The 25886-nt window shown below is 41.0% G+C and overlaps 1 protein-coding gene across 2 annotated transcripts in view; it reads right to left on the bottom strand.

Moving 5' to 3' along the window:
* ARB2A (ARB2 cotranscriptional regulator A) overlaps nucleotides 1-25886 on the bottom strand; it is a 247419-nt gene that overhangs the window by 51729 nt on the left and 169804 nt on the right. For both annotated transcript variants that reach the window (XM_065745600.1, XM_065745602.1), the window contains 2 exons: nucleotides 4930-5046; nucleotides 1634-1718 (listed from right to left, as the gene is read on the bottom strand). In XM_065745600.1, coding sequence (XP_065601672.1) covers nucleotides 1634-1718; nucleotides 4930-5046 — 202 coding nt within the window. The remainder of the gene's footprint in view (nucleotides 1-1633; nucleotides 1719-4929; nucleotides 5047-25886) is intronic.

The following is a 25886-nucleotide window of genomic DNA, read 5'->3' as shown; positions in this document are numbered from 1 at the left end:
TGCATGAAAACAAATACGAACAGTCAGCTTACTATTTCGCAACCTTTATTTTCTGAAATCCTACTCTATTCAAATTAATTTTTTTGCTAAAGACTTCAGTATACCTGGGACTTGATGTTGAGCATAAACATTATGCCCACTATGATGCTTCCTCAACGAAAATATAAAACTAAGACTTGTTCATAGCTCTATTGAGCTGTTTTTGAATTAACATTTTGGATTTTTTTTTTATATAACACTCTTTACATTATTTACATGACACGAATAGAAAGAAAGAGAGGAGAAGCTCAAATGGACAGTTTCCACTATTGGCAAGTGCACTATAAACTGATGGGTTGCTATCCAAGCACTTATTTACCTGACTAAAATGACCTCCATAATGTGCTCTCTTCCACAGAAGTGACACACAAGTCAAAGACTGAAAGTTAATTCTGTTCTGAAGTATTCTACTACTGAACAATATTTTTCTTTTAAATTGCAGTATTTTTCCCTAAAGGAGTAAGAAGTTGGTAAATGAACATTGAATCTATGAAAATTTTAGTAATATTTCATTTCCCTAAGCACTAAAGAGCAATGTCAATGCTATTGCACTGTGTCTGTACAAAGCTGATGATCTGCACAATTAGATCCCAACCCACAGTACAGATGTGATTACTGGTCTCTAGTTGTTTTGAGCTCTCAAACAGAGCACTGCTAAATTTTCCATGCCTTAAAAATAACCTGCAGTAAACTAAATTTTGTCTGCAATATGAGGTCTCGTTAACAACCTCACATATCTAGACAGATACGAATACCTAACTTGACAAACGAACAACTGAGTTTCACAGTGCAAGGTCAAACAGTGCTCCAGCTAATAAATTAATATTGTATGGGCATGATCATGGTGCTCCTTTGAACCTGGTTTTATATTCTACAGAAATACGCTACCCATGGCTTCTAGGAAATCTGATAATCAAACATGAACAATCAAATCAAACATGTTCAGTAACAGCTTTGTGTATTTTCGATTACTTTCCCACAGAGACTTGAGATTTTTCTGCTACACTGACAATTGTATCTACTTTCTGGAATTATTACACATTAACAAAACTGTGTGTATTATTCTACGTGCTCCTTATGATTTATGGTTCACTAATGGGAGAGCATAGCTGTATGCTTCCAAAACAACAGAAATCTCATATCAAGATTCTTGGACACTGTGAATAATTTGCTCTATACATCAGATGTCTGTTTATCAAGACTCTGAAAAGTGTCTTATTTCACTTAGGTGTGCCTTTCCTTAACTCTTCTTGCCTACATAAAGCTATTTATTCAACAACATATGGTAAATTTCCCAGTTTTCATCATCATTATTGTCTTCCTTAAGCTTCTATCTGTAAGTCATTAATAATTAAACCCAAAGAGAAAAGAAGACTCGAAAAATGTAAGCAGAGAGGAAAGCTTATGTGGTATCCAAGAAACATAAAATTAAGTGTATGCAATAAAAGAGTAACCTTCAGTCAGCCACATGCTTTTAACCGTATCTTGCTGTAAAATGGTTAAGATACACTCAAAATCAAATGTATTTTTAAATAACCAGGCACTCGGTGGACACAAACAGGTATATCCACTGGCTGCACACAAAGCAACATACCTGCAGAGACTCGGGGGCAGTCAGGCAGCATGGACTCCACAGATGTGTCCAGTGGCTCGGAGCTGGACACCCAGTTACAACAGTTCTGTGTGAGAAGATGTGCAGTTGGTAAGTCAAAAACTCAGAGCTAGAATAAACACAGACTTTGTACACACCAAAATATACCCAGCAACCTCAACAGGGATTGGAAGTTACGCTAGCTTGGTCATACCAAGTGATGTTTAAATACTCTAACTTCATACTAAATATGTAAACAGAGGAAGACTGTAACTCAGCAGATTTGCAGTGTGCTGTCTTTAATCACCACGTAGAGGTTCAGTGGTCTCCAGTAGGCTCCTGGACCAATGGGAGCCTGGAGTATCCACTTCACACTTTTAAGCCATTCCCCTCTGTAACTGTTAAACAGGCATTTATACAAACATGGAGGTGCTTGCTTCAGAAGTCACAAGAAGTCAGAATTTTAAGGGAGTTCTGAAGGACTATGTTTGTGCTGAGAAGGCTGTGAAATTACAGCTGAGTGGAAGCCATCGAGACAGCAGATTAATATACAAATAATTGAAAATACAACTGAGATGAATTGGCGTGAACATTTAAAAATGTTAATACTGGTCCATGGGGAATTGGTTGAGGAAGTAGTAATATTTACTTTCATTCCTAAATCTCTGAGTAGGATGAATGTACAAGTCAGTTTTTAAATATTTTGCTCCACATGCTATCTACTCAGAGGAGTAAATGAATTAAAGTATTAAATAGAGCACCTTTAATAAAATATGCTGAAACTGTGTTTCATATGTTGCACTGAAGGCTTAATTATAAAACAACTATCTTTTAACAGGATTGCCAGCTGAAATACAAGACCTGAATGGCTTTCGTTTTACAAATCTGAGTTTTGCCTTCCTCAGAAAGTGATTAATTTCACTGAAGAAAAAAAAGTAAAAAAATACAACATTTTTTGGGGGAAAGATCCAATGAATTTTCAGACAGATTTCTAAAAAATCATCCCATCAATCACTATTGTACAAATGGATGCTTGCTATTCTGGTAAACAAGCATGTATTGTGTATTTGTAGATGCTTTCTGCCCTAGTTGTGCTCCATGGAGTCTGTCCTCACTGTGGAAAGATCCTTGACTGGTAGATCAAGTGTCTTATTGTATTTCCTTAATTCATTCTGTCTGGAAGAAGATGTCAGCTGTGTTGCAGTGAGGAGAGAATTTCAAAGGCTTCAGTCCCCACCAATAAAGGCCGAGGAATGGCTTTTGAATAGATTTGTCAAGGCAACCCTACTGTTCTGGGACCAGGGAGAGCAGGAACAACATAAAGGAAGGGTTGCTGTATGAGATTAGAAAGTGAAGTTCACAAAGCATGGCAGATTTTTGTAAGAAACAGTAGATCAATGAAACTATTGAACTCAATGTACAATAAAATAAAATAAAATAAAATAAAATAAAATAAAATAAAATAAAATAAAATAAAATAAAATAAAATAAAATAAAAAGAAAATAAACACAATATCCAGAAATGTAACTTTTTAAGTAAAAAATGGAATATTTGACAAAGGCTTTAGGGTTTAAAGTAGTAAAGTATTACACATTTTACAATTTGCATATATAATTTTAATTAACAGCTGAATGTGAAATTGCAAATGTAAGACGGCAAAAATTATAAAAGAAGTAGAATTTTTATGAAGTATTACATTCATTTGAAATAAGTAAAATTAATATTAACTACCAATAGAACACTACATCAGAGAGCTGAAGATAATACAGAAGATTAGCACACAATTAACCAGCTTTTATATACAATGTGACACTTGCCTGTAAGAAATAAGTATTCTCGAAAGCAGTGTCAAGATATGTAAATGGATGATTTGTTTTATCATTCATCACAGCTCCTAATAAATTCAAAAATCATGACTTCTATAGGTACTAAAAATAGGCCACCAATGATACAGGAGAGATAGCTCGATGAAGAATTACTTTTTTAACAATTCATTCTTTCAATGACAGCAATTAGCCCTACAGACAGGCAGCGATTAGGTGTATATTTTAATTATTATTCATTTTACCAGTAGCCTTAAACCTGATTAAAGTAAGAGATATCCAGGTGATATGCTAGTCTTAATACCACTCAGCTGCACTTCACATATGTAAAGTTCTTCTTTCTTATTGGAGATTTTCAATGCTAATGTAAGTTATGACACTCCATCCACTTTTTAGGCCATTAATCATTTAACTTATTCTTTAAGATCTACATTCTGCAAATGAAATTAAAGGTAATGCACTTGTCTTACTCAGATTAAACGCTTAAAGAAAAATGGAGTTGTCAGATTCAAATTACAGGATTTAAAATTTCAGTTTTACTACATAACATATATTTTAAGGTTTTGATTTCCCATAAAGAAAATGGGGATTTTTCTGACAGGGCCTGTAGGGGTTACCATTCCTCACGTTTTTAACATTTAAGTCAGAGCTGTCAGACTGCATCCCAGGTGATTCTCCACTCCCATCAGTCATGGCCTATAAAACGGTAAGGTTAAGTCCAGAGTAGGCAGTCTACATACAGTGGTTCACTAAAACAGCAAGAAAAACTCACACCTAACAGAAAGTTCACACGACAGTTTGCATTTGCCACCTTTAGATTTACCATTCTGAAGTGGACATAGAAAACATGGCTACAAGCTTGATTTGACAAGAAAGGAACTCAGAAATCCAGCCAGTCTCACTTTAAAAAAATTAAATCACAACAATCCCATACTTAAGCAGTGTAAAACTGTGCTTGCTGGCCATAAATCACCATTGGATTATCTCGGACCAACCAGTCGTCTCCCTCCTACCGTAGTAAAACTCCGTGATCAGAAAATCTCAGAGCACTTCAGAAGTAACCACGTCTTACAGAAGCAAGATTTTTTTGCCAGCTGTACAAATCAGCAAGCTGAATCACAAAGGACATAAAGAGGCTTTTCTACCACCATCATATTGCACCAGGAGCAGAACTCTGGCATTCTGGTTGCTCTCAGGACTTTGCACCGGATACCAGACAACACCTGGGCTACAACAGTGTATGCTTCCATATTGCACACTGGAGCCAAATCTTATTATTTTGACTGTTAGCTTCAAAGCTCAGCAAGCGCTTTCATCTCAGTTATTTTAGGGGCTGGTATAAGGACATGATTCCCATGGTTTTGAAACACGCTCCTTTTCACAGCCTAAAGAAATGGAAGAGGTTAGTAGATAAAGAAATGTTTATAGAACCATACACGGGTGTATATGCCCCAACCCTTTGAAAGAGTCCTCACCTCTCGCATCCATTCTCGAATAGTTTTGCCAGCTTCTTGATGCCACACGTTGTGAACAGAGTCTGTCAACGCCACAGCAGTTACCTTATTCTTTACTTCTGCCTCTCGCTGAATCATCTGTTAAAAAAATATTGGTTCTTTATTTCTATGGGGTACTGTCTGCTTAGCAACAGATAATGGTCTTAAATTAAAAAGGGAAGGGTAATGCAATTTCAATACTTGACTTCACTTGTTTCAAAGTTTATACAAATCCTAACACAGAAACACAGAAAGACCTAATATTTTTTGATAAAAGAAATAATACTAACTTTTAACTGACTGAACTATTCAGTCCTATTATTTTCCATGTGGCTTGACAATTCTAGGATTAAAGGTATCATAGTGAAAAAATGGAAGATTCCCTGAGGACACCTTTTACTGGCTTTTCCAAGTTCCTATTTCTATGCTTCAGGGAAGCTGGTACCCGCAGTTCACTGTAAGCTACTCAACAAGACTATCATCTACTAATTTTCAGTAGATTGCTGTAGTTTTTCAGATGTACAATCTTACTTTGACTTGTATGAGTTTTTTTTTTTCTTTTCTTTTTCTACCCTATTTAGCTACCTTGCACTCCCACCAGGGTCCCAAAATTCTTTGTGTTCTGTGTTATACATATGCTTACCAGGCTAACACCAGAGCCTCTTAACATTTGTAACATATTAAATAGTCTCTGTTGTTGGAAACGACAGTATGACTAAATAATATTAGTACTAAAACCAATTAAATGTTTGCTGCAAATAACACAAACAAAATGACAAAGATGCTGTGGAATTCAGCACTGCTCTGCAAGATAAAAGGGACTGACAAAGAATAGTTTGATATCAAAGAGAGAAAAAAGGTTTTAATCTCCTGACACAAATGACCCTAATTTGTAACACTGGATCAAAGAAAGTATAATGAATTATACTTATAAAACCACATTTCACAACTAGTGTCTTTATCACTGGGCATGCCACACTAAAGTTAAGGTTTTTTATTTTTTTTATTTTTAATTTTTGGCATCCTTTTGTATTAATGGCAACCCATACAACATTTCTAAAGCCAGTCATTCTTTGTTCATCCTCTAGTAACTGCTTATCAGCATACAGGCTGCACCTCCAAAAACAATGCTCCAAAAGGGATGCAAATTACACATTTTTTTTTTCATCAGAAACTCAAAAATAATCACCTAAATCCAGATGTTCCATGTGAAAATAGCATTTATTAATATCTGATACAAAGCCTCTCCCAGCATCTTCAAAATACCACAAATGCAAACCTTTTTGACCAAGCAGCCTTCCAATTCTACACAAAAGTAGTACACTATTCTGAAAGTTTCTGGTCTTTATTTTTGTTCACATAATATATTTTTAAAATCAACTGTAATCAAGCTAATGTTTTAAGTGAAAAATGTTCACCATTACTGGACAAGTAATACAAACACAGATCTCTTCACTCCAGATAAAATCAGATGTCCACCTTGCCTAGTAGTCTGTCTTCTGCTCTGTCAGCATTATGTCATTCAGGAATTCAGGTAAGCTCAGGAAATTTTGGGCAAGTACTTACAGAGACACTCTTAAAAGTGGTATTCATGTGAGGAACTTTCTATGTGTCCCACTTTTTCACTAGATACTCTCTCATGGGGCACATACATTATTTAGAGGATGAGACATCCTTTAGGGGTGTGTCCACTGGGGGGAAAAATCACTAAGTTAGGACAGAACAGCAATTACTGAAAAAGGATGGGCTTCTTTCAGCTGTAACATTGTACTGCCATTTCCAGCAAAGCATCTGATACTAAACTCTGAACTTCACATAATACAAAATACATGAATACAAAGATGTGCCTAACCTCCTCCACTATGAAATGTATGAACTGTATGTAATAATGACTTTCTCAGGGCAGTCTTCAGGTGACTTGGTGACTCTGCTAAACTTGGGATGAGACTCTGGAGCTCCTCAAGAAGGTGGAACCTCAAAATGAAGATTTTCTTCAACACTATAAATCTCCCTCCAGAAGCTGTACAAAAATGTTCGTACATTCATAAGTGAAACTAAATTTGTCTTAAAAGTTTTTTGTCTTAAAAGCAGATCTCAAATCTTCAGCCAGACTATTTTGTCAGAACTTGGACTCATTGTGAGTATGTCATCTACAATAATCTCCCAAGAATTATACCAGGCCCCAAATGTGGTTCAGATCTACAAAATAACTATAAAATTATATTTTCTAAAGCAGTGTAGAAAGTGGCAGTCAAAAATTACTAGGCTTATCTCCACATGCAAGTTAGTCCTCTATAAGGTAGGGGCAACATCTACAGACCTACTCAGCATTGTTTCCCTTGAGCTGACAAGCCATAATTTTCCTGATCTGACTGCTGTACAACTGCACATAATGTGGAGGACCACAGATTTGTATCTGAAGAGTGATTTCATAGACTTTGTAGGGAATGGGCTGGAAAAATGTCCTAACAGCTCTGGGGTCCACAATTTTTAAGAAAGTCAGGCTGGAAAGAAAAAGTAAACACGGTCTTGTGAAAGTAAAGAGAGAGGGAAAATATTCTCTGCACAGTGATGTTTGTGTTTCTTCAGCAGAAGTTGATAAGGAAGACTGGGGGGACATAATAAGTGTTTGTTTTTATTATTCTGCAGCTTTGCAGTCCTCTTTATCAGGCAGTTAAATACATAAGATGACTACACAATTGAACTCTGATCACAGGTGCTGCTTTGGGGAGGGCTGTGGTCAGTCACTTCTCCTACTAAACATCACCATGCTGTGAATGTTTCATTTTTACAGAACAGGAAAGGTAATACCACCTCCTCCTTTAAGTATAATGTCAGCATTTGCAGAAAGATCTGCTGAAGGGATGCAGGTGATGAGAGACATGAGGAGCTTCTGGTTCCAGGCTCTTCCTAGAACCAGTACCTAATGCAGTTTTGTCAGGGAACCAGATCCTACATTTCATGTGCTTGTCACTAGAGTGGTTCAGAAACTATACTAAAAAAAATTCTGTGAAAGAGAAGGTATTGAAAAATAAGACCTGTAAGACGTACATGCCCAACCTGCATTACATCCTGCCAGCTAATTCAGCGTATATTATCAGTGTATACTGAGTATGTTTCAGAAGGACACCACATGTATTATTATACTTCCTGTGCTAGCGCTCTGCATTTGGGCAGTCATTTGGTTGCATCATTTTGCACAAAATGTAATTCAAACACTGAAAATATCACCGTTATTGAAGCATGCACACCTACCCATTATCAGGAGATGTTCTGCGCTGGACGAAGCTTAAAACCATCACCAGCCCATCGTGTTCCAACACGACCTCACCCAGGAAGGGCTGACCTTCAAAGGCACAGCCAATGACCAGTGACCAATCTCCACTTTGGATCTTTTCTCAAGCTAGTATGTCTCACATTTCCATATTGAAAACAAACAACCAGTTTACTTAAGAACATCACCTTTTTCTTTGGATTGCAAGGAAACCAACATGTGCAGAGCCCCTCTTTTCCAGACCCGCCTCAGACTTGTTTTTCTTCATTTTCCTACAGACACAGAAGAACTACCAATCATCTATCAATATCTCTTCCTGTCCTTTCCTCATTGAGTTCATGCAGTCTTAGCATTTTATTTCATATACAGTATCAGGAAGAGTGTATCATATAGTTTTTGATCTTGATCAAACTGATGTACTCTTCACGCAACCAATGGTTAGACACAATGATGACTATTTTTACATTCATCAGCAGTTATGCCATACTGAAAGTAGTTTCTGGCAGCACAAGACTGAATGGAATAGCCATAATTCATTCAGGACCCAGCCTGAAAAAAACAAACAGGAAAATGAAAATATTTCCACAGGACTGAAGGCACAACATCAGTAGAGGACACAATCCCAGTATACCGCTGACTGCAGACAAACAGTCCGTCATTAATGCTCTACAACCAGTATTCATAAGCAGAGAACCCAAAAGAAAGACCGATGGCATTCTTGCTCACAGCACTTGGGATATATATAACATCCACTGATGCTTGCTGCTGAGTTTTGTGGACACTGTGGAATGGTATCTTTCACTCACAAAAATCAGTAAAAAATCTGAGGCTGATGGTGTGAGGTTTTGTTGACAACTCAGCCATGGTGCTAGGGTCAGAACGAAGAGGGAATGAAGGGGTTAACCAAGCTTCAGTTACACGTGACATCATGTTCAGACCAGAATATGTAAGTTTTGGTAGGTTTCTATTCCGTTACAAGGTGACATTGAAAAAAGAAAAACAAACAACAGAAAAAAAACAGATGAAATTGAGAAAGAATCAAGGATATAACGTTCACTTAAACAAGTCTATTGTGTCCGTATTTAAGTGACAAACAAATGTCACAAAAGAGCATGTCAAACCTGGGTCACTTAGCTTCTACTGTAACAGCTCAAGTTCTCTGCTATGGTGGGATATTAACTAATAATAACAACCAAAAAGAACAGATCCAGGTGATACTCAAAAAGTAGACTTTCTCAGCAAGGACCCTAATTTATCCTCCAAGAAGATAAAAGAAGCTGAAGTGCTCACAGAAGCATCAGCGCTTCAGATTCAGTGGACTGATAGCTCTGAGTTAAAACATAGATATCTTCACTAAAAATAGCCTTGAATTCACATACAATTTAAAAATTAATTGAGCTGAATAAAATTGTTACAGTAAAATACATTAACATGCACTGCAAATTTAGCAGCCAGCTGCTATTCAAATTTGATACAAGTCTGTAATTCCGAAGGAAGGATGCTATAGGATGCATGATTTACACTTCCTAGGATTAGTTTTATCCCATGGAGTCAGTGCAGTCCTAAAACTGAAGACGTTTAACAGAACTCAGGCTATTTACAATATTACAAACTGCTTTTTTTTTACTGAAGCAAAAGTTGCAGATAAAGACCTAGGGAATTCATCTGAAGTTCATTTTATACTTTACAGTCTTTGTAGATCAGTAGGTTCCACACAAAACTGATTCTCACAACCTGAGAATTACTTAGTTTCCTCCCCAATGCCAGTTTTCAAATCTCAACCTACTTTTGTTTGAACAGATTTTACAGGAAACAATCTCTTGATGTACCCCTTCATAGGATGGCTTAGAGTTCATACTCCTCTGTCCTCACATTCCTTCTCCTTCTTTCAAAAATTCATTTATAACCAAGAGCAGTTCAGTAGGCACTTCTGTGTCAGGTTCTCCTTTATTACTGTATCAGTGAATACACCACTCTGGATTCCCTTGACTTTCCTGAACACGTTTTCTTATAAGAAATTTCTATTTCGTCTCTGTCTATTCCGTAGCCACAGTACAGTTTGTTTTCTAATTTTTTTAATGCATCATCACTGCTTTACATTTATTCTCTTACACTAGGCATGTTCCTAGAGCAGTAACCACTGTAAGCAGTTAGAAAGCGTTCAGGCCTTTTTGAAAGTTATCTATGTACTACTGGGTGAAAATTTATTCCTTCACTTTGCAAGAGACAAGTGTTACAAAAGTGTTTGACTTAATCGCTTCCACGAGTACAGACTGAAATCCTTTAAAACTCAATGACGTTCCAGGTATTGACACAGACTGTGGGAAGATCTCCTGAAGAGCAGCCCTGCAGACTTGGGGGTTCCTGGTGGATGAGAAGCTGGACGAGAGCAAGCAGAGTGCAGCTGCAGCCCAGAGGGCCAACTGTATCCTGGGCTGCATTAAAAAGGGGGGGCCAGCAGGGAGAGGGAGGGGACTGTCCCATCTCCTCAATCAAATCAACTACCAACACTGGGTATCTAGGAGACACTCACTCCCCGGAGTTACCTGTAATCAGGAATTAGGATAAATATTTTAACAATGCCCCAAAATGTCACTTTCTCTTTATCTTCTGAGAAAACCTTTCATCTGCTTTCCCTGCTTTCCACTGCAATTTCAGTTGTAGCACAGTGTTCATGTGGCGTGTACTATGTTTGAATGGGGATGCCCACAACAAGAATGTGGCTTGGAGCAAAACTAAATTTGACTCACATACTTCCAGTGTCTCCAGTTGCCTCATACTTGTTTGAGTTTTAAGAGGCTTTGGCATGTGGAAACTGAATTCCTTCCAGAGGAAAGTGAACTGGAAGGCTCTGTCCAAATGCACTGACTGATTTTCAGACATGCAGAAGAAATTCTAGTGGGTCACAGTGGCATCAGTTGGACTACGTAAAATATGTAACAGCAGCGGTAGATAGGAAGAGCAAAGAAATCACTCACAAGGAGTGGTGTGCGAGTGAGAAAATTTTATTTACTACTTTTGGAAGGACATGCAGATTCCTAAGAACCCTGTGTAGTCTCTAGTGGCCTTGGTGCAGGACTGCCCTCCTTCAAGATCCTCTTCAGCTCTCCTTTCACTCTGCCGTGCAAATCAAGTAACCGATCTGTTTCAGTACGTGCCCTTCCTGAACTCAGGAAGACAACTCTTCACCATATGCACATAATTCTCTTGTCTGTAGTGCGAATTTGTTGGTCTGTGATTCTCAGGCTTTTCACTGCATCCTGGATACCATTCCTGAATTTCTAAAATACTCTGTTTTTCGGCACAGCCTCAATTTTTTGTAAAAATATCATTTGTTAGGGGCTAGAATTCCAGAGCAATTACACTAAACAGCGTATAACAAACATCATAAATAATCCAAAACAAGTCAAACTAGTTCCCATTTTCAGTAAGCACAGAGAACGAACTTCCCTTAATTTATTCACAGATGTGCTAAAATACCTGCTGGCAGTAGACAAAGCATTTGGTATCTCAGTTTTTGAAGACCAGAAGAAAACATTTGCATACACAATCATAGAATGACCACAGCCAAGTATTTTCATACATTTTTCTTGAAGACCTACTGGACGCTACATGTACAATTATGACAGCTTTCTAAATCAGTAGATCACACTGTAGCAATAATAATGTAGGAGAGCATTATAACAGATTGCTTTGGAGTCTGGGACTTGTCACAGATTACAATGTAAATTTATTTCCGTTTCAGAACCTCTACTGATAATTTCTGCACATAACCTGTTTTAAAATAAATCACGATAAGCAAAATATATACTTCTAAAATAAGTGCAGGGGTCCTGTCCCTTATGCGTAGCTCGATTAAAAAAATCAAAAGCCAAGAACCCAAACCAACTCTCTCGTCATCCCACCTTGTACACAAAATTCTGCCAGTAATCTTTCGTGAACACAGCAAAGAGAACTCAGGGACCTCTAATACCACAGTTGCCAGCTCACTCCTTATTAAAACTTGAAACTTAATACTGCAATTCTCCAGATTCTCTTCTCCCTGTTGGCTTAAGAGAGAGCTCATAGTAGAAAAGCCTTTAAGGGCCTGAAATAACCTGGAGAACACCAAGTTCACAAACACACACTTTTGTGCTACTAGGTGCTATGGGATTTTGGGTAGCAAGGCTGGCTCACCTCTCTCACCAAGCCTCTCAGCTTGTCTGTGTGGTGTGACAGCTCAAAAGGAAACTCAGCACAGACATGAACTCTGCACAGTTCTACCTGGTGTCCTTGTCACCATGCACAGCTTCTGAACCTTGATAAAAGCTACCTCCTCTTCCACGAGTTTGACTCCTGATGTTCAAGAAATTAACACAGCAAAATGATCAGCATACAGTTTCCTCACAGAATGAAAGTTCTAAGTTAGATAAGAGGGCTTAAATCAAGACGTTTCCATTAAAAGCTCTGCTAAAGCAAACAAAATCCGATCATTTTTAACATAACTCAAGATATTTCAGTTCACAGGTGGAAAAGGACACAGGGATCACTCCTGGCTTCACACAGGACCTAAAATTCACACTCTGTGTCTGAGAGCAGTGTGCAAACTCCCCTCAAACTCTGGCAGGTTTGGGGCCATGCCCACTGCCCTGGGGAGCCTGTTCCCGACCCTCACCTGACACAGCCCCATGCTGTCCCCTCGGACCCCATCGCTGCCACCAGTGAGCAGAGTGAGCCTGTAAAGGCTGCTGGGACATTTGCCTTCCAGCTGCTGAGGAACCTCAGTTTCACAGAGGAGCAGATGTGTGGATCAGCTAGGCCTGGCTGCAGTCTACTAGCTGCTGCTGCTTCTGATGGGCAGGAAGGAACCGGCTGCTCCAGAACTGCACATCTGGGGAAATCTCTCTCTGTCTCACTGCCACAAGAAAAAAAACAGAACAACAACAAAACGAACAAACAAACAAAAAAACCCCACAACATTTTTGCAGAGTGAACAACTTCCACTTGCCTCAACTGGGGACATGCAGTGAAGTCTGATTCATTTAATTTTTAATCTTCATATTGCTGCTGACTGCAGAATGGAGACATTGGCTTGCCTCTAATACAAGACCTCATAAATGGACAAGTTTTACCCTAGTGAGCTCCACAAGGGCAACTCATGCTGCCAGGGAGCAGCCCAAATTCACAAGTGCAGTGTTTGGCACAGTTCATGCTAAAAAGCATCCAATATTCGATCCATTACTCCAACACAGGTTGCTTAAAGGTATCTTGGTTACATCCCCTACAGAACATGAGCTACAGGAAAATCATACTTGAAAAACAGTCTTAGTCTGGTGACGCGCAGCTCATTTTCTGTTCACAGCTGATCTGTACTTGGGCAGTGGAAGAAGTTGTGAGCGTGTGATTTCGCCTCAACCAGCAGCACAGCAGAAGATCCTCTGCTGCGTTGGCTTTGCCCTGTGCTTCTGTCAGCAGTCCCCTTAATAAAGATGCAGGAGGTTCTCTGGCAGGAAGCTGCACTGCGTTTCCAAATGACACAAGCTAAGCCAGCAAAAGCATTCTCCTGTTGGAACTGCTACTGAAAACCTGCACTAGAGGTTTTGCAAACATAGTTACCTTGGCTGGAGGTGGCAATGGATTTTTTTCAAGCTCTTAACTGATGCATTTTTGCCAGTAAAACCTTATGCTCGAACCAAATATGCAGATGCTTGAATATTCCTGAGATAAAAGTAAATACGGAACAAAAACTTAAATTTCTGTGATAACAAATTAGTGAAGCCATTTCTGAAAGCCAGAGTTTAACAAAATCATTGATATACCAGGCTTGAAAGTCAAATGATAGAAGCAGTTGGATTTTTGTTTTGATATTATACCATCATGAAAGTAATGGCTCATATCTAATGAAAAACGTGTCCTCAAGTAAGTTATGGAAATAATTTTATTATGTTTTAATAACGTGTAAATCCAGAACTCAGTCTACAAGTGAACAATTGCATTAGTTAAATGAATGTGAAACTATCAAATAACTGTTTTGCATTAAGTACTGAACGCAACAGAGCAAAATGGTATTCCTTCCTCACTGCTTTGATCTGAACAGTTCTTGGAAATTTTTATAAGTTTTATGCAAATATTAACATGATGCATTTTTCAATGAAATGTTCAGTTTGCTTATGCTTTACTTCATATTTACAGAAACAGAAAATTGCATAAGTTTAAGTGCAAGTCCTCCTCAGGTTATTAACATTGGTTGAGCAAGAGCTTCAAGAAGTTGACCCTACTTCTGTTCAATGGGTACACATCAGCATATACTTTTTTTTTTTTCCTGAAAAGGTCTGACTTAGAAACTAGGGGAAAACTGAATGCTGAGCTCAGCACCTCACAGATGGACATGGAGTCTAACACCCTTGTTATTTAAACTCAGACAGATGGGTTTCCACTTCTGCAAGATGATAAGACAGCACTCATTGTTCCCATCCTTGGAAGCTTCAGCTTTGTCTCCCCACAGGCAAGGTGTCTGGGATACAAGGTATGTAAAATGAAGTTTCTGGCGTCACAAACTCATGAACATCTCTCTCTCTTCACAGTCAGGGAATGGCAAGTTATGATTTACTATTGCATTCAACCAAAGAAGAGTACCCATTTCCATTTCCAGTCCCATTAATATGCTGCTGCCACACAAGATCCTTCAGCAAACAAGAGTGTGTATCAAATTAAACCAAGTACTTTGCAGTTGAGTTGAAATCTTCAAAGTCTGCAAAAGTAGTAAAGCAGAGAGGGAAATACTGAATAAATTTTTATCAGGTCTCTTCATCAGACATTGGACACGCTACCAAATATCAAACATTTTCCACTCAGTTAAGAGTTGGGAAGCAGCAGTACAGCTAAGGCGGCTTCACAGAGGACAAAATCTCATAAATACAAGGCCTTTGTGAAGCACTCTGAAGGATGTATAACTAATCCAGTATGACAAATGATTCAGATAAAGATCTTGCAATTCAAAGTACAGAACAGACACTCATAACGAGTGCACATTAAAATTAAATGTCTGGTCTATGCCCCAGTCTATACCTGTCACTGTCAGGCACGGCTGTGCTAGCAAAGAAAGCACACAGCCTTGCTCCCTGAAGATGCTGGGCCTGGAACTGTGACCTGGCAGTTCCGTACCTCCCTGTCCGAGAGCAGGGGCACTGCCCCAACAGCTGACTTCAATCCCAGTACCTCTAGGAGTGAAACGGGACCAGAATGCTGCCTCAGTGAGATGAGTGGTCTCACTGATGCCTTCTGGACCCAAGCTGGTGACATAGGAAACAAGCATTGCTGGTGATAAAAGCATAGTAGCTTGCTTACTCCAGGTTGTGAAGAAATGCTGTTTTTGTGTTTATCCTCCTGATGTGCTTCGTGATCCTTTGAAGTACGGTCTTCACCCATGATTACTGCTGAATAACCTGAAGGAGAGTGCGCATTGCTACCTTCCTGCTGCCCTCACTAAGAGCTGGTTAATCAAACACCACAGACCATCCCCAGGAATTTATGACACATTATCAGTCAGACAACTTATGCCAGATAGTAATGAGTCAACAGAAGAATGAAGAGCGTCGTTTAAGACACTCTAAGAGAACAATGAATGCTATAGTTCCTATGACCATTAGAAAATGTTAGGAAATTATGGCGTTGTCTTGAAAATGTTGGATCAGACTCTTGCCCAACCCTCACTAGGTCACTGCTGAAGGTGGGCTGTACCAGTGGGCAGGCTGGGATGGCCAGGGAGTGTGCTCAGCAGGGTGGCCAGCCAGCCAGTGCTACTGAACAACCTTCTCCTTTGGAGACAGGAGCCTACAGAGTTCACCGGGGTCCTACAAGGTTGGGACCATCATACACCCCTGCACAACATTCCAACTGGTGTCTGCTAAGCTTTCCTGCACAAGCTCTTCAAAGTTTCAGATGTGCTTTGTAAAAAAGGCCTACCGTGGATTTAACTACTTATCCATCTTTTTAAGCCAAGAGCTCGTCACTTTTGACTTAAGAAGTTCCACTTAAAAAAAAAAAATAAAATCACAGGCAAAAGACACTGTGTGAAATCTGCAAGTTCTGCTCCTCATCAATAAAAATTCAAAAATGCTAAGAACATGGGATAAGGTAGAATGTCAGTTCCTCTTTCCCACAGCATTTCGTGCCTGCTTTGTGTTATATATCTACCAAATGATAAGCTTCTTGAAAGAGAACCATTTTCCTTTTGTTTGGTCCTGAGCACACAGTTGGAAGTTCGGGCATCTAGCATGCAGAGAAGCATTCTTGTATGCTCTTTGCCTAATTTTAAAATAAGTTAAATAGAATATACATAATAGACATTTAGTTAGATCAAAGGCAGCTGGAGCCACCCCTGGTGTTTATTTCCAAACCATTACACATCACTAGCAAGATATCCACCACGACCTTCTGATCTCCTAAGTTTCATGAGCAACACTAAAAGCAAAAGCTACAATTCTGTTCCTTTTTTGTCCAAAGTCCTGTTAAACAACCCAACAACCCAACAGGCTTCGTTTCGCACTTCTCCAGTGTGTGACACGGCTCCCACAGCCACATAAAGGTAGCCCTGAGCTGAACCACCAAGCAGCATCGCCCCTGGGTGTCTGGGATGCCATCTCTGTTAGCTCATGTTTCCTAAAATTTGGCTGGGCTCATGAGAAAAGCGAGGTGCAGACGAACCTTGTTGTCAGGAGCTCGGTCCCACGGGTCGGCCCTATTCCTGAAGCACTTCTGGTGTGTCCCAAAGCAGTAGGGCTGGAGTGGCAGCTGGAACACTACCTGTGTTCCCCTGTGGAACGGGAGCAAACGTTCGCAGCAGACTTGAAAGGAAGCTGCTTTGAGCTTAACAGCTGTGCAGCCCATGTTTTCAGCTCTATTTTGTTTTTCCTTTTTCCTCCCCCTGTAACCTTTTTGTGAACTTCTGGAAGGAATGGCTCTGGCTTCCAAACCTCGCTTCTGGATAGAGTGGCCCCATATGAAGCTGCTTCTCCCCCCTCTCCCCTTGCTCTGTGCAGTGTGGATCCCATGTCCCCACAGTGTTAGCAGCTGGACTTGGTGATCTCAGAGGTATTTTCCTACCTCAATGATTCTATGATTCTGGGACTGACATGCAGATGTCAGCATGCTCTGACAAGACACAGAATCCTGTGGGTTTCCATGATCTGTGGTGTTGGTAGAAGGTACATTTTGGACATACAGGAACGTATCAATTGGGGGTTTCTGTTTTCCACACCTGTACTTTTTGACCTGTGCCAGTTCTGACCTCCTGGTTTCCCACCAGCCTCTGAGTGGGACTGAAATGGTGAAGGGTCTGGAGGGGAAGACATGTGAGGAGCAGCTGAGGACCCAGGGTGTGCTCAGTGCAGAGCAGAGCACAGCTGACATGGTTAACATTTGTGGTCTCCTTTCAAATTCCTCTCTGAAGATGCTGACCGTAATAATGACACTCCCAGCACCAAATCCTTCTGTCTCCTCACCCTCCACAACAGCTCTCACCATCTTTTATCCCCTCCAGTTACTCTGAAGACTGGCAGAGGAGAGCAGATGCACATGTTCCATGAAAATTAAGAAGTAAAAAAAGGAGCTAGATAAAACAACGGGCGCTCACAGGAATCCTAAGCCTTACAGAGAGTCCATCGCATGTGAACAGCATCACACAGGACAGAGCCTGAAGGCCTGAGCTGAGCTCCTGCCAGCAGGCACATACACCATGCTTTGCAGGCTGAGAGCTACCAGCGCCGTCCTGGCAGAGCTTATGTGGGTAATGAGGGAGCTGGTGGATGCGATCTGTTTGATCAAACCACGCTTCATTTATGATTGATGAAATATCTAGTTCTGCTCTCTGTACAAAAATATCTACAGTGGCGTCGATGCAGCACTCCCACTGTGTCAAACAAAATACAGTTTTTCTTTATTTAGTTTTGGGGAAAGAGCCACGGTTTCATAATGGGTTGCGTGCATCCCCACAGACCGAAAAGAAAACACCTCTAAACTGACAAAGCGATTCCCACGGAAGCAAACCCAGCACACAGAACAGTCATTTCAGGTTCATGTATTTACGAACCACAAATTACATTTCACAGCGACTGTCCTCTAGCACTCCCCTACCCGAAGGAAAATAGCACTTCAAAATGCTGACAAGAGCAAAGCCTGTGAAGGTATCATTTAAATATCCGACTGTAAAACCAGCAAGAGTTGGCTCCAGCAAATGTACAGACGGAAGGGATCTCCTGCAGGAACTGGGCAGTATTCTCTCTTTCCCCTCATTTTCAGTCACGCATTTTAAAGCACTCTCCCAGAGCTCCTCTGAGCACGTTTTGGTGATGTAAGTCACATGCAGCAGTGAGAGCCTACCAGAGCTGCAGTCTCATAGCTTCTATGGCATTAATATAGCACTAAAACCATCAATAAAAATGTTTTCACACTCTATATGTCAAAATCAATTTTGCTAATAAGTGTGACATTTCTTCTAAGATGAACATATTCAGTAATTTTCTTCTTAGTTCTCATTCTTTTTGCAATTACGATGGTATCTCTCCAGCCTAATATGGAAGTAAATTGGAGTGATATCACTCAACTCAAATTGAGAGATAGCGGTCCAATTCTCAGGAAAGCTGGTAACAGTTTTCAGAGGCAACACTAGAGAGAAGTGGCAGTGACAGTCCTGGGAAGCAGGATCCGCTATTTAAGCCCAGAACAGCTGTGACAGTGCAGATTCAGCTGCACTGCTCCGCTAACTTATTAAAATTATTTTCTGGAAAATAAAACGCCAAACCTTTCAGTGTGTGAGTAGGTCATTTATTCCTACTTAAAGGGTCTCAGTTGAGACTCCCAACACAATTGCTCGCAGTGATTTTTGCTAGACATTGGATATAGATCACTAATGCATTTCACAAAGGCTACTGAAAAGCCATCAGCTGGGAACAGCTTTTGGTCACTACTAAACAGGGGGCAGATTTGAACCAGTGACCTAGAAGTGAAAGACTTTGTAATCTGATTACCAATCCCTTGAGCCATCCCATCCCTCCCCTTTTCTTTTTTACTGATAAGAGAAAAAGAGTCTTATTACCTAAGCAACTTTTGTAGCCTGTTAGCAATGCAAAAGCTTTCATTTAGTGCTTAAAAAGGAAAGTCTCATGGGCACGCTTATTAGCCCATCTCAAGCACAGGCTCTGTACTATTTTTCCCTATTAATTTCAAAATAAATGTATTGGTATAAAAGTGTAGCACAATGCTTTTTTGGATAATGATTTATAGTAAAGTTCCCGCTGATTAGAATAGGTGCTGATGAGAGGTTTTTACATAGCTGTGGAGTCAACAGATCCCTTACTGCCAAGTGAGGAGACAACACGCTCCCTTTGTCAGCAAATACTCCACAGAATATCAACGCTTTCCTGAGGTTCGCTGCGTATCGCAGATGACAGGCATCTGAACCGCTTGCTTTCCAAGTCGAAACCGTGCTCCTAAACAATCATAAAGATGAGTTTTCTTAGAGCAGAAGCGGGATGACTGAGTGAGCACTGCAGTCTCGCAGTAAAATATTATTGCAGTGTACCAAGGCGGTCTCCAAGTACTCCAGGACCGATTTAAACAACAGTGAACATGAGCTTTTGTGACACGGTGAAGCTATTGTTTCCTCCTTTTCCTTCTTGGTCCTCTTCTCAAGACCCTCAGGAGGAAAACCGGGAGACCTTTTCTGTCAGTTTCCTACTTTTATTTTTAATTTTTTTTCCCAGACACTGTGGCCTGCACATTAACACTGCTTCCTTTGGCTTGAGGTAATAAACGATTAGCTACAGCATAGTGGTGTGCTGCTCATGTTTTTCTTCACTGTACTGCACTCAGCCAATGTCTCAAAAATTAATGCAAGTGTATCAGGATCTGAAATTAACTTTCTATAGCCATGAGCAACATCCTGCTAGGAGGGGGAAAATCCTATTATAGCAGTTCTGGCATCTCACTGCTCATAGACTGTTAGTACTAACAAAGTAAGATTTTAAATTATGAAATGGTGAATACAAAAGGAGCTGTTCTGTATTGATTAAGTATTTTTCCCTTTTTTGTGCTCATGAACCAATAAAGAAAGAACTAGGTAACGCTTGCTCCTGTTGGAGATCAATTGCTACACGTCATCTTGGAGATCAAACCATCCAAAAAATACTGCACTGTTACACAGAAATAATTATAAAGTCCACAAATTTGTAACCAACACACTACTGTGTACTCTCAAGTTGTGCAGTAACTTCCAGGAGTGCATCTCAGAAAATTATGCGCCCACTGTAATGCTTAATGCTGGTAACTGAGATGGCTCATAATCTCTTTGGTATTTACAAGAGATTAGGCAGGACTCACAGAAAATATTCTCAGTTTGCTGTGCAGAACGTGATGCGGTGTTATATCCATCTGCCTTTCCGTGCCCACAGTTATGGCCAGAGCAGCATTTGGGGAGTTTACAAAAAAATGACGTCTGCTGTGTGAGGAAATGAAGTTTCAGAGAGCTGAACGTTGCAGCAGCTTCGTGCCCACAGCTTTGGTTCCTGTGAGTGTCTCTCAGCAGCCGTATTTCTGCAGCAATAAGGCAAGACAGTGGTCAATGCACACACCTAGCGTGCTTCCCTCGCTGAGATGTACAAGCTAAGTGGAAGTCAGCCACAGCTAACCAGCAGCAGTGGAACACAGAGCCAGAAATACACCTGGCAGTGCTGGGGGATGAAGGATCTTGCTTTGGAGGGCAGATCCTGCCGAGGGCACGAGCACTGCTTGGAGCCTCACAGCTGCAACCCTGCATGCTGGACCACCACGGGGAACGACTGGTCCTGGCAGTGCTTTGCTGGCTGTGGAAAGCAGAAATGGGATGATAATGCTACTATTTTGCTTACAAGCCTAACGTTGATATCATCTTCCCCATGTTTGTGAAATAACACCTGCTTCTATTAACGTGATTAATTTGATTACTCAACGTTTTCACAAATAACACAACCGAGAGAGTGCGCGCATGGAGAAAAAAAATAAAAAAGCAGCTTGATTGTGGAACAGCTTCGTGCCTTCCATGCAACCAACACAGGTTGTGCAGCAACAGAGGATGCGCTCCGTGAACTTCCACTCCCGTCCACGCTCATCACCCCCCCTCCCCCCATCCAGACCTCTGTGCCAATAAGTTACCAAAGCTCCCAGCGCTCCCTGGCTCCTTTCTGAAGCTGCCAACTGCAGGCACATCTGGCGAGGGACCCGAACCCCGGCTCAGCGCAGACGCGGCCTTCCAGAGCCACGGTGCTGGTGGAAAACAACAGCGAGGTGCCGCGCAGGATGCTCGTCCCGCGCTCCCACGCGCGGCGCGGCGGCGGCAGCGCGCTCGGGCTGCGGGCGGCGTGCGGCCCCGGAGCCGGCGGCGGCCGAGGACGAGCACACAGCGCCCCCTAGCGGCGGCGCGGGGCAGGCGCGGCTCGCGGAGCCGGTCGGAGCCCGTGCCCACTCCGCGAGTGGGTCTGCGCGGCCTCCGCTGCCCCAGCGCGCCGCGGTTCGCTGCTTTCCACCCTTTTCTCATAACTGAAGGCGAACGCCGGCAGCGTAACCTCAGAGCCTTGTAGCGAACTGCCTTTTTTCTTTTCGCGTGCCCCCCCCCACAACCCCCCCGCCGAATCTCCCTCCAAATGGCACACACGCATTTGGGCTTGATTTGAACTGCAGATAAGTGGGTCTGGAAGTCCTCGTTCAACAGTAACTCAGCGCTCTGCAAAAGCCAGTAATAGTAGCTGCAGCGTTTCACCTGTACGTGCATTACCCTTACCCCAAGAGCCCAGCCTGAGCAGAGCAAAACTGGACAGAAGAAGGTGCTCACCTTCTTCTGTTGAGATGAGACGTCTTTCACCGCTTTTTCTGTGTGCTACAGAGCCCAAAGCAGCTGTCTTAAGGAGCAGGAGGCACAACGAGGCAGCCTGGTGCCACACCAAGCAGGGCTCAGAGCTGCATATGGGCCAGCCACCAAAAATTAACTAAACCCTCATCATACTCCCTAATTGCATGCTGCACATCGTCGTCCTGAGGATGCTGAGTGTGCACACAAAGCACACGTAAGTGTGTGTGTGCACGTGCTACACGAGTGTCACTGGCAGAAGAGGAACCCCATGAGCAGTGCTCCCCCAGCACTGCCCATCAGCTGTGTGTGGGGGGGACAGGGGCACGCTTCCCCACTGCTAGCATTAGCAGGTCTCTGGTGCTACAGGAATGGGGCTGCCCCCACCTAAGTGGGAATTTTACACCGATAATGTGCACAGTGCAGCATGCTGGCATACATACGTGTTCAGTCAGCCAGCCAAGCACGAGAGAATGCTTATTCCTGCAGGATGCATCTACCTGATTTAGAAATATTTCTTTCAACAGGTTACTAGAGTATATAGGAAAGAGGAGCAGAAGGCAGGAAGGCTTTCTCTTTCAAAATAAGGTGCCTCAGCGAATGCACATTATATAACTAATTTCAATTTTGTGCAGTTTCAGACTACAGACTTGCTACCCCTTCCACAGATGCATGCAGATCTCCCAGATATAGTGACACTGAAATTTCAGATTTCTTCTTCTACAGCACTCGCTTCACAATGATGGTGTAAGAAACTTCACTCAGATTGTACTTCGCAAAATGCTTCAAAATATAAAAAATGTACCGAGTGCACACAAAAGGAGTGAAATCCAACTCAATGCAAATAATATTATTCCCTATGTCATGTAGTAAAAATTGACTTTTCCCAAGCAAATAGGGGTTTAGCCTCTACTTCCACAGGACAATTGCTTTTATTTCTGTGGAAAGAAAAGGTGGTGGGAAAAGCATAAGACTCTGCCGAGCAGGATGACTCTAATTGTTTGGTCCTTGCTGCACGTTATTCAGTAAGAATGCCACCACCCAGTGCCCTTTCAGCAATGAGCTGGGGCTGAAATGATGACCCTGCTGCATGCAGTGCTTAAGCAGGCTATCTGGAGCATACCCGGAGCCATCTTTGCTCAAAATACAAATGTGACAGAAAATCAGCAACTCTGAGCTATGGCTCTGAAGCTCTATCAGAGCCTTTTTTTTTTTTTTTCAGAGTGCTGCATCAAATCACAATTGTCTGGGAGTTCTTGATCATTTAAACACTCCATTTCATCTTAAAAAAAAAAAAAAAAAAAGAAGGCATAAATAAACTTTAATGTCACATCATAGCTCTCTTTCTCAAAAAAAAAAAAAAAAAAAAAAAAAAGCACCAGAGTCTCTTACATGTGATGGAAGTTTGCCAGTTAATTCATCAAAAGGTTCTGAGTGAAGGGCAGATACCAGATATGACGCGTGGAGGGAAAAAACGTTTAGGTAGGGACGAGGTGGTAAGAAATATTTTTAATTGCTACACGGTGTCTGTCACATTAGCAATATCTGGACTTTGAAAAGATCTCCCTCGCAAAACAGCACCCAACCGCCTTTTATCTTTAGCAGCGTGTTGGTGAAACAAGAACGTCTCAGTGACACGAAAAGGAGACGACGTTTCAGACGTCTCTGTCGTTCCTCCAGTCTCAAAATACCAACTGAAAACTGAATCGGCAACAAAAAAAACCCACAGACTTTGGAGTTTCATTATTTATGTACGTATTTGGATAGCACCGGCCCCGCGCCGCAAGAACACCGCTTTGCCCTGCGAGATAAATCTTTTGCAGGATAACTTTGCAGTGTATGTAACTCCTTTATTTTACTCAAGCTCGCCTGATAACGCCGACAGAGCATATCTGAAACTGTGGGAAGACCTACGAACATCTTCACTGTGTTTTTCACATACGTCCACTCTTGTTTAATGGCACAATGTTATTCATGCTTTGAATACTCTTTTTTCTTTTTTTTTCTCCTTTTCTTCTATTCTTCCCCAGATAGAATGTCCACCTGAAGAGATCAGATTTCCTTTCCTCATTTTAATTGCTTACAAACAATTGTGTTCTGCCTTTCCTTTTCAAGGCCGAAGCTGTTTGCAAAAGATCTCTTTTACTACCAGAAATTTGTGGGGTCTTGTTGCCCTGTGTAGCTCACGCATACAACTAAGTCCAGCATTTTTCTTCAACTGAATAACACTGATAATGGGCTGCTCCGAGACACTCAGACTCTTCTTTCATTTCAGAATTAGAAAGCAAGTCGCACTCCCCACTTAAGAGATTATCTCATATTTAGCCAGAGCCTATCTTGCATGTTCATGGTCTCAAATCTCGGCACAAGAAAGCTCACAGAAAGTACTGGAGATGCACAATCTGTGCACAATGCAGGCAGTACTGTATTTATACCACTTAACACAGGCACATTATTACATATAAAAAAATAGTCATCAGTATAAATATGCACTGATTTCATTTTTACACCGAAACAGAGAAGAACAGATTTCTGGCTACTGTCCAACATTTTTTTTTTTCCTATAGATTTCTGAAATCTGTATTTATACGTTCCTCCTCTACACTACGGGAAGCTCAGAATTCATCACAGACGAAAAAAAACCAGAAAAAAGATCCTCCGTACCAATAGGTCAACACATTCTTCTGTGGTTTTAATAACGGCCTGTCCTATTACATTTGTTATTCATATTGAATAAGGATAGACAATTTTTAGGCATTATATAGCTTTCTTCTGGAATATTAGCTTTGTGGCTTTGAGAGGCCATTTTCTAAAGATCCTAATAGTCAAATGACATCTTGGGAAATGTTATGTTCTCACCACATTTGCATGATAATGAAGATAAAATTTCATATACGCTACCTAAATTATACTTATCTAAGTTTTGTTTTACTGAATGACCAAAGGAATATGTTCCCTAAGCCAAAGTATCACAATACAATGCAATACATTATTGCCTCCGTGAAAGACATGAACCTATAATCCAAGTGATAAAGTAAACCCTGTGCAATTTATGTAGTGGTGTTAATATGATCACAGCTGTGTATCTCTGAATACTTCTTTTTTTTTTTTTTTAAGAAAATTCTACAGCATCCACAAAAAATACCCACTGTAAATTCTTAGAAGATTGCTAAGGAGCAACTCGGTGATGCTCAGGAATATTACTGTAGTGCTTTATTTTACAGCAACATAGAGAAGTATCATGATCTAAATAAGGTTCACGTGGCAGCTTATTCTGTAGCTGTCAGCCACCCTTCAGGTACAGCTACATTTCACCTGCACCTATGGGAGAATCCACGAGTCCAGTCATTTTTGGGCTACAGATACATGCTTGAGGGATGGTAATGACGGGCATCTTTTCAATCATTAGGCGTGTAGGCAAATGTGTGGCTCTCAGAAACCCCAGCCATGGATAGTAGTGCTCCTGCTTGTGGCTTGTGAGTGCAGGGATCACTCAAAAGCTCCATCCCCTGCAACAGTGTGCAATGAACTGGCTCTCAGACCTGGGATTTGAAAGTCAGCTTGTGGCATGCCACTTCTGTAACAGCAAGGACACTGTAAGAAAGCGTTTCTCATCTCTGATCACCAAGCTCAGTGCTGATCAATCATCACTCTGCCTGGCAACTTAGCATTATCTGCATGATTCATTCTGAAGCAAGGATCTGGAGGACCAAAATCTAACTGCAGTTTCATTTCAAAGATGCAATTCTTAGTATGACACTGAAGAAAATGTCAGTGCAGAACAGCACAAGTCACTAACTGGCGATA

Source organism: Cyrtonyx montezumae, unplaced genomic scaffold (assembly GCF_038088225.1).
Source record: "Cyrtonyx montezumae isolate F1298 unplaced genomic scaffold, pur_monq_1.0 scaffold_36, whole genome shotgun sequence".
Classification (NCBI taxonomy): domain Eukaryota; kingdom Metazoa; phylum Chordata; class Aves; order Galliformes; family Odontophoridae; genus Cyrtonyx; species Cyrtonyx montezumae.
This window is presented reverse-complemented; position numbering and strand designations above follow the sequence as displayed.